Source organism: Podarcis erhardii, assembly GCF_964252035.2.
Source record: "Podarcis erhardii genome assembly, chromosome: 17".
NCBI classification, from domain to species: domain Eukaryota; kingdom Metazoa; phylum Chordata; class Lepidosauria; order Squamata; family Lacertidae; genus Podarcis; species Podarcis erhardii.
Window position 1 is genome coordinate 4,183,739 of NC_138515.1, and position 9,614 is coordinate 4,193,352.

Genomic DNA, 9,614 nt, shown 5'->3' on the forward strand with positions numbered 1-9,614 from the left:
TAATATATTAAATATGGAGGGAGGGGACAGGTTGCAGGTACTCCCTGGGAACGAAGGACACATCATACATACCTGGAGGTATTTGCATCTATTATTTTTTTGTTCCATTAAAAACGGGGCATGGTCCAGCAAGGGATAGGTAGAAAAGCTAAGAGAAGAGAGGGTGGGAGTACGATACCCACATGAGCCGTGACTCCAGAGCGCATTGCCTAGTGTAGAGCCACTAAAAGTTTGGCGCACAGAGAACATCTGGCAGAGAGAGGTCTGCCCTGATGAGAGATGGGAAGATTTGGTGGAACAGGCCTGAGCCCTAACAAATTTTGGTATGGGGTATTTGCGTCCAGTTCCTGCTTCTGGCCCATTATGTAGTAGATTAATCTCTCCAGGGCTGGTGAGAGCAGGGACCTCAAAAAGACACTTTTAACCATGGGTAGGCAAACTAAGGCCCGGGGGGCGGATCCGGCCCAATCACCACCTAAATCCGGCCCGCGAATGGTCTGGGAATCAGCGTGATTTTACATGAGTAAAATGTGTGCTTTTATTTTAAATGCATCTCTGGGTTATTTGTGGGGCATAGGAATATGTTCATTATTTTTTTTTCAAAATATAGTCCGGCCCCCCCCAAGTGGACAGTGGACCGGCTCCCTGCTGAAAAAGTTTGCTGACCTCTACTTTTGACGGATATGCTCTCCTCTTTTTAACCCTGTGCTATTCATACAAGTAGGTCTGACTTGGTTGACTTTGGAGGTCAAAAATGAAAGCCCTGTGCTGTGTCTCAGGCTTCCATCTGATACTTATCATCATCATCATCATCATCATCATCATCATCATCACCATCACCATCATTTTCCTGTGCTAAGCCTCATTGTTGCTCTCTCCTGCATTACAAATACAGGCTTGTGGGTAACTCACTCAGTTACTAAGGTCTCCGTGACAAAGTGGGGGACTGTTACTAAACGGAGCTCCTTGATGGCTGAAGGTGTGTTGCTTCCATTGCAGATTGAGAAGCTGGATCCCCGGGGAGTTCAGCTGGCTGCCCTATTTATGAGTGGAGTGGACACAGCCCTTTTCGCCAATGATGCATGCGGGCAGCCCGTCCCTTGGGAACATTGCTGCCCATGGATCTACTTTGACGGGAAGCTTTTCCAGAGCAAGCTAATCAAAGCCACGTGGGAAAAGGCACCCCTGATAGACCTGTGTGATGGACAGGTAAGGGTTAGTGTTGTGTATTGAGTCAAAGGATTTTATATCTGTATTATTATTGTCTGTATTTGCATTAGGGTAAAGTAACTGCCTTTTGGTTCCAGAGGGTACAGCTACTATTGGTTCATTTAAGCTGCTGTATTTGGATCCTCTGTCTTATTGGTTTCCTCCAAAAGGCAGGACTGTGATTGCCTGATATTGTTCCCTCCAAAATGTATCCTTTCTAGCTAGTTCCCTGTCCCTATAAATGTAGCTCTCCCCTCCTCAGGTCTCAGTCTTGTTGCTTCAATAAAGAAGTGTTACTAGAGAACTGTCTCCAGCATATTATGTCAAGAGAGCTGAAATCACAAACCCCACGTCACAACAGTTAGCACTCCTAGAAGCAAGTGGCTGCTGAGCAGTTGATCCTGCTGCTGACTTCCTGAGTTGTTGCTGCTTAGTCCTTGATTCAGAGCCACATCTAGTTGTTCCTGTGCATTCTACACATGCTCACCTCCTAGTTGTAGGTGAAACTAAGAGTGTTGTCAAAAGTTCTCTGGCTGCTGCTGTCTAATGCCTTTAGTTACTCCCCCCCCCCCACCGCAGCACCCACCCACCAGCAGTATTCAACAGCTGAATGTGCTTTTTTGTGTATTGTTAAGCTGCAGGCACAAAGCTAATGAGAAACTGCCACTCTGCCTGGCCTGCTGCCATGACCAAGCCTCTGAGCAAAGTGGTATCTGGCTTCAATCTATTATCTGGAGAACGTACTTAATTACTTCATACTGAACAGAATACACCACAAGGCTCTCAGTCTCGTTAGGCATTTTTACATCCTACTGATTACAGTGGGGGAGTCAAAGTGCTTAACTTTGACGGGATCACATTCTCCATCGTCTGTTCAAATAGTTGTCAATGCAGCACATAATATGTGCCCTTGGCACCCTTCTTTCCAAGATCATACCCAGGGCAAACTGCCCTAACTGGCCCACCCTAGTTACACTCCATGACCTTGATACTGTTCTCCTTCGAAGACAGAGGTCCTATGGCTAGGTTGGGATGGCATAGGGATGAGGGACCAACTCCCTTCTCTTGCGGGGGCCCAATTAGTGCCATTGCCTTCCGTTAAGAGTTTGGGTGTAATCCTTGACGCCTCCCTTTCCATGGAGGCGCAGGTTACAGCAACAGCCAAGGCGACATTTTTCCACCTTCGCCGCATCAAGCAGTTGGTCCCTTACCTTTCCCGCCCTGACTTGGCCACAGTGATCCATGCGACGGTCATCTCCAGGCTTGACTACTGTAATTCGCTCTACGCGGGGCTGCCCTTGAAGCTGTCCCAGAAACTCCAGCGGGTACAGAATGCTGCAGCGAGGCTCCTCACGGGGTCTCTGCCATGGGAGCATATTCACCCAGTGCTTTTCAAGCTGCACTGGCTCCCGGTGGAGTACAGGGTCAGATTTAAGGTGCTGGTTTTGACCTTTAAAGCCCTTCACGGCCTAGGACCCTCATACCTACGGGACCGCCTCTCCTGGTATGCCCCACGGAGAGCCTCAAGGTCCATAAATAGCAACACCCTAGTGGTCTCTGGCCCTAAGGAAGTTAGATTGGCTTCAACCAGAGCCAGGGCCTTTTCAACTCTGGCTCCGGCCTGGTGGAACGCTCTGCCTCATGAGACCAGTGCCCTGCAGGATCTGATTTCTTTCCGCAGGGCCTGTAAGACAGAGTTGTTCCGCCAGGCCTTTGGCTTGGAGCCAATTTGATTGATTCCCTCCCTCCCTCTCTTTTTCTCCTTCTTTTCCTTCTCCTCCTGCGATGAGGCTACATTTTAATATTTTAATGTTCCATTCTTTTAATGTTGTATTTTATTTTTGTTTTTAAGTTTGTAATCATTCATCTTGTTTTTATTATTGCTTGTAAGCCGCTCTGAGCCCGGCCTTGGCTGGGGAGGGCGGGGTATAAATAAAAAATTATTATTATTATTATTATTACACTCTATGAACTTGATACTGTTCTACTGGAGGGATACGGCAGCGGGAAGTGCCTGGCACTTTTATAATACCATCAAACTCTGGTTCAGTTATTTTTTTGTCTCCCTCCTACTCCTCCTTGATCCACAGAATGAACAGGTGTCCAAGGTAGAGAAGATGAGGCAGAGCATCCTGGAAGGCATCAACTTCAACCGCCAGGCTCCGCCTCCCCTGCTCCCACCTCCACCCTTTGTATCTTCCATGGCCCCATCCTTTTACCCTATGCCTCTCTACCCTCGCGCCATTGGTTCTGTTCAGCCTTCAGCCCCTGGGAGGACCAGAGGCTTCACAGGTAAGTTGCTGTGCTTCCAGTTGCCTCTGTTACGTGTTTGCTTCATATGATATATAGCCTGCTTCTCTCTAGCAAATAGTGAGCCAGCCACTGGGAGTAACATCATATCCTATTTGCCCTGGCAGGAAGCTCTTGATCTAATTTGCACAAACTTCCTCCTGCAGGCTCCCCCCTCCCACTTATTAGGGGTGGGTTTCTTTTCTTTTTAGGCAAGCTGTTCCCCACCTGCAGTCTAAAGTAGTACAGCCCCAGAAACGGTTTTGCTTCCTCGCCTGCCCTCCGTCTGTGCAGTGATCTCTGTTGCATTTGCAGCAGGGCCATTTCTTTCCAACTCTCATGCTTTGACCTTGAGACCCTCAGCTGTCAGTGCAGGTGATCAAATTAGGGTGCAAACCAGCCTACTCTGCTTAGTTGCTTACTGATTCTTCCCTTTTCCTAGGTCTTCACCCTATCCCGCCACAAGGAGGCAAATTGGAGATTGCTGGCATGGTGGTGGGCCAGTGGGCTGGAAGCAAGCCATCCCGTGGGCAGGGTTCCTTCGGCATGCAAGTGGTATCCGTTGGAGGCCCAGGGAAAGGGTAGGTGCCACTAGACGGGTCACCTTGGCTTCGTATAGCCTTGGTTGTCAGGAAAGGGTCTTGTTTCCCTTTGTCCCCTGCTGTTTTATGAGATTTGGAGCTCCTAGTGAGGAGTGGGGAGCCTGGCCCCTGGATTCAGCACCTTTCTGTGGAAAGGGAAGATGAGTCTCAACAGTTTGGGAAAAGAACGAGAAGACCAGTAAATCGGGATTGAGTGGGGAGAATCTAGAGCAAGTTGAAAGATCTTAGAATTAATTAAAGATTAAAGCTGAATGAATCTGCCTTTTTAATGAATTAATTGTTTCATCAATTAGATTTTAACAGATACCTTTTGCGATAAAAGGATATATAACCAATTTGAGATTTAGGATACTAAGCTAACCAATTTAATAACTTACTACTTTGGATGGGGAACGTTATAAAATAACTCATTTCCATTCGTAAAATTGAGGTGCTGCACCTTTCTTTTCTGTTGCAGCCGTGGTCGTGATAACTCTGGAAAAACCCCCAAAGGAAACAAGAAAGTGAGCAAGCAAGTATGTGTCCCTGCCTCCCCTCTTGTTCCCTGTGCAGTATCCAAACCCTTTTTTATGTCACTGGTGGATCCTCCTTTCCCTGCTCTTCTAAAAGTATCTGCCAACTTGCTGCCAAGGGATACCACTGCAATGGCCCACTTTCTGGGTACTCTTCATGTCAGCCACTATGAGGCACACTTTGGAAGAAATAAAAATGGATGCTGCAAAATAGGGCTTTTGGAGGTCTGTCCCCCCCCCCCTTGGGAGAACCAAGCAAGGGGCCTTGGGAGAACCAAGAATCCTTTCTTTTGCCTGCTTATTTTCAGCTCCTTTTCCTTCTAGGGGTGGCTGAGTTTTCCATCCATAAAATGAGGGTGATGTTTTAGCCCATCGCCAGCAAAAGAAGCCTTTCAGTATAAAGATTAGCAGGTTGCAATTCACCTGTCTATTGAATGATTCCTAGGTGGAAAAGAGCTACCTGGGTATGAGAAATAAGAGAACTGTTTCTCTCCTTGGACTTCACGTCTTACACCTTTTTGGGGGGGGGGGTGACATTAATTTATTATGTTTGATTCTGCTACGGAATTCCCCCCCCCCCCCATGTTTAGTTCAAGGTATTCTGTTCCACTTTTGCTTTCTTTTATTTGGCACCTGTTATTATATTTCATATTATATTTATTATGTTATTATATTTCATATTATATTGCAAGTAGATAAATAGGTACTGCTCCAGCGGGAAGGTAAATGGCGTTTCTGTGCACTGCTCTGGTTTGCCAGAAGCGGCTTAGTCTTGCTGGCCACATGACCCGGAAGCTGTACGTTGGCTCCCTCGGCCAATAAAGCGAGATGAGCCCCAGAGTCGGTCACGACTGGACCTCATGGTCAGGGTTCCCTTTACCTTTACCTTTATTATATTTCATTATATTGCATCTTTTGGGATGGAAAAAACTCCTCATGATTTGGCAGTGTGATGCAGGTGAGCGAGTGGCTCTGAGGTTAAAAGAGTTCACCTCGTAGACTGGTTTGGAAAACAGTATGGACTCTGTGTGTTATGCTGCATGCAAGGCAAAGGATTTTGATAGAAGCAGCCTTCTGTCCCCATCTCAGAAGTGTTTGCATCTTTAGGCTGGATCTCTCTAGTCAATATCCCAGGACCTGGGTGTTCTACTTAGTTTTTCCAACTCCAACCCCCGCTAAAGGCCTCCTCTTGTACTTGCCAGGGCTCTGCAGAAGGAACTGCCAAGACACCAGAGTTCAACAACAACAACAATGGTGGTAACAGCAGTAGCAACAGCAGCAGCCGTCCTCAGTCCCAGGTGAACGGGAACGGGGGCACCACGCCCACAGGGGGCGAGGACCCAGGGGCTGGAGCCTGCCCCTCAGCCACATCACCTTGTGCCTTAGCCAGAGACGCTGACTCGTGCAATAACAACAGCCCGTTCTTTGGGACGCTGAGCGGGGATCCTGAACGGTGCCCGGAGAACAAGCTTTCCTTCCCAGCTCTGCAGAAAGAGGAGTGAATGGAAGCCGCCGTGGGTCCGATTGGCTGGCAGTGGGGCGGTGGAGAGAAGTGTCATGGTGTTGCAAGCTAGTGGGACAGGAGGGAGGATACACCACTTCTGCAAATCCCCAGAATGGAAACATTTGAGCTGGTGAGAATGGTTAAGTGGTGAGGATGTCCGGAGCAGAGCTTTCTTGACAACTCACATTTGGAGGGCTTGTGTCATGGGTGCTTCTTCTTCCCTGTGAGTAGCAGATGCAGCCCTGGAGGGGGGTGGAGTGACATGGGATGGCTTGGGGCTCTTGTCCCACCTTGGGTGACCACATCGGCACTTTTTGCTCTCTGCCCCTTGAATTTGCCATTGTGCCAATCGGATCCCAAAGAGCGGCATTTTTTGTTTCCTTTTAAATTTTTTATTTGAATTTGTTTTGATTTTTTTTAATTTTATAGGGGGGGAGTTGTTTTTAGGGTGCAAGATTTATGGTAATTCTGGATATGGGGAATGGGATATTTTTTAAAGGAGAAAAAGCCGGCAAGGTTTTATTTTAAAAAGGGGCAGATTTTTCCTGCCTGCCTTGTTAATTTCTTGCCAGCTCCCCCACCAGCAGGCCAAACAGCAGTGTTGCTTGGGCGGGGGGGATGGAGGCAAACAGCATGGAGCGAAGTTTTTTGGGGGGGGGGGTAGGAAAAGACAATGATTTTTAAAAGAGAGAGAGAGAGAGAGAGCAGCACAGCTACTGCACCTTATACTCCCAAGTGTGTATAGCAGTCAGCTTGTGCTTTTTATTATATATAAGAGAGAGAAAGAGAGAGATTATATTTATATATAACGTGAATAGAGCTATATATAAATATGAATGCGGCAAGCCCGGAAAGGGTGAAAACGTTCCCGGGAGACAACTTGCGTTCCGAAATGCGCTATGCGTTCTTAAAGGACCTGTGTCCCCAACGGCCAGCAGTTGGCCCTGCTAACAGGGCTGCTGGGGCAGATGAACCAGGCCTCCTGATATCAGACAGAATACTTCTTATCCTTCAAGCGGACGAGCACTTACTGTTACAATTCCAGGACTGTGAGCAAACGAATAGGGCTGGGGCTGTAAAGGGGTTTGGGGCTAAGGGTGGATTGTCCCCCTGTTGCCATGGGGCGGGTGGTGGGGAGGCTGGAAGTCAAAAGAATCAAACCGACCCAGAGCCTTGGGGGGGGGGCAAGAGAGGGAGGGGTAACCCAGGAGAACATACAGCAGTTCAAGTGATATTCTGTTCTATAGGCTGAGTTGTGTGCGCCCTGCAGCTTCAGCAAACAATCTCGAAATCAGTGCAGGGCTTGGCGTTCTCAAATCATAGCTTTTGGTTTCAAAGCAACAACTATCTTTTTTAAAAACAAAACAAAACCCCACTGATATTGAATAGGGAAATGTTTTCAAAGGGTTTCTTAGAAGAGCTAGTCAGGGTTTTCAGTGCATTTGTGAGATGGCTTGGGGAGGTTTTAGGGCCTTGCACAACTGCCACTGCTTTTCTTGTTGCTGGTATCTCCCCCACTCCCCATCTCTCACCATTCGTTTCTGCCCCTTTCATTCCACCCATGTCCAATGCCATCTTACAGTTCTCTTGGGGAAAAAATTTTAGAAGCTGAATGCAGTGGTACCTCAGGTTACAAACACTTCGGGTTACAAACTCCGCTAACCCAGAAGTAGTACCTCGGGTTGAGAACTTTGCCCCAGGATGAGAATGGCAGTGGGAGGCCCCATTAGCGAAAGCGCGCCTCAGGTTAAGAACGGTTTTCGGTTAAGAACAGACCTCCAGAACGAATTAAGTTCGTAACCCAAGGTACCACTGTAACTGCAAAAATAAGCCAGTTCTCACACACACACACATATGGCACAAGAGAGACTGTGTAGGGAAACTGGGTTGTTGTTTTTAGTGCAGAGTACACACAGTTTTGCTTATATAGAATGGATAAAATGGGTGGTTTTAAAGTGAAGAATCATATAACTGAGGTGGGAGTTTGGGTGAGCAGGATTAAAGTTCTGTTGAAAAGAGTACACTAACCAATTTTCCAGCTGCATACGTCCATGCAGTCTGATTTCTGACATCATCCATGGCATGTGCCTCAGTTACTAGATTGTGAGAGTGTCAGAATGACCACTCCAACCTGAAATGTGTGTTGATTTTTATTTCTGCCTTCTGCTATCAATCAATCAATCAATCAATCAATCCATTCTCCAGTAGGCTGAATCCCCCACCTGTGATTCTACCATAAGAGGAACAGATGAAAAACAGTTGGTCAGAAAAAATGTCCTGATGGCTATATCTGCCTCCTTGACCACAAACAGTATAGGCAAAAGAAAGTACTTCCTAACGATGCATAGCGAGCGTATGAAATTAACTGCCACAAGGGTATGGTGATGGTCGCTGCTGTAGATCCTTTTGACAAGGGCTTTCGACAAATCCATGGGCAGAAGTTTATTTATTATTTATTTATTAAATTTTCATCCTGCCCTTCCTTCCCAAGGAGTATGGGATGTCGGTTCTGTAAATGTCTACTAACCTTGATAGCTGGATGGAGTTCAGGGATGGAATACGTTTGAATTTCAGTTGCTTGGAAGCAACAACAAGAGTCTTTGGGAAAAGGTGGGAGGGGAATCTGCCCTGTCACCCACTCAGGAATCTCTTTCTGAACGTAAAAGGGCAGTTAAAATGTGCCTAAGGCCTACGGTGTAGTGTTCATACTGTGTGTTGGGATCTTCCAAGGAGCTGAAAGATTCTCTAGGAATGGGGTGTGCTGGACCTCTAGGGTGGGGTGTGACCTACAGCTGCTAGAAAAAGTCACCTCCTCTCTGTATCAGAAACTCTAGTGAGAACTCTGTAGCCAACAGTTGGGAGAAGGCAATGCTCTATTTAGGTTGACATCTAGAGCAGTTGGGCAAGAGGATGGCCTGTATAGCTGGGGAACCAGGCAGGATTTTAGGAAGCAAGGAAGGGTTTCCAAAGGTTGGAGGGGGCACTGATTTAAAGTGCAGGAGGGTAATTTGGATCGTAAGCTCTTAAAGGCAGCTTGATTCTCACCCACCTACCCTACACCCCAGTGGGGACCCTTTCCTATCTTGTTAAAATTATTGTTCAAAGCAGCTGAAAACCAAACTCCCCAAGTATTAGAAATTCCTGTTTGTTCAAATGTATTGAAAATGGAAACGTTTTCTTTTGCTGAAAATATGACTGGCAGTTCTGTTCTGAATAGCAGGGTGGGGAGGAATCCAGAAAGAAAAACGTTTTGTCAGATTTATATGCTATAAAGTATCCAAGCAGAAGCACATTTTAGGGGGCTCTGCAATACTGTATACATAAATCACCAAAGCCTACCTGCCCCCAAAGGCTTCTGATTCTCTATTGTTAGGGTTAGATGTTTCCAAAGCTGGGTGAAGTCTGTGATCCAGAAGAAGAATTTACAAAGCCCTTGCTGGATCAGACCCAAAGCCTATCTAGTCCAGCAAGCTGTTTGCCCCAGTGGGAGGCCCACAG

General features: G+C 46.9%; 1 protein-coding gene across 1 annotated transcript in view; it reads left to right on the forward strand.

Annotated features, from left to right (window-relative positions):
* FAM120C (family with sequence similarity 120 member C) overlaps positions 1-8,797 on the forward strand; it is a 33,088-nt gene extending 24,291 nt beyond the window's left edge. Inside the window, exons 12-16 of the mRNA XM_081845909.1 lie at positions 1,000-1,209; positions 3,300-3,501; positions 3,941-4,079; positions 4,558-4,615; positions 5,815-8,797. Of these exons, the coding sequence (XP_081702035.1) occupies positions 1,000-1,209; positions 3,300-3,501; positions 3,941-4,079; positions 4,558-4,615; positions 5,815-6,114 (909 nt within the window). The 3' untranslated portion in view covers positions 6,115-8,797. The remainder of the gene's footprint in view (positions 1-999; positions 1,210-3,299; positions 3,502-3,940; positions 4,080-4,557; positions 4,616-5,814) is intronic.
* The last annotated feature ends 817 nt before the right edge of the window (positions 8,798-9,614 follow it).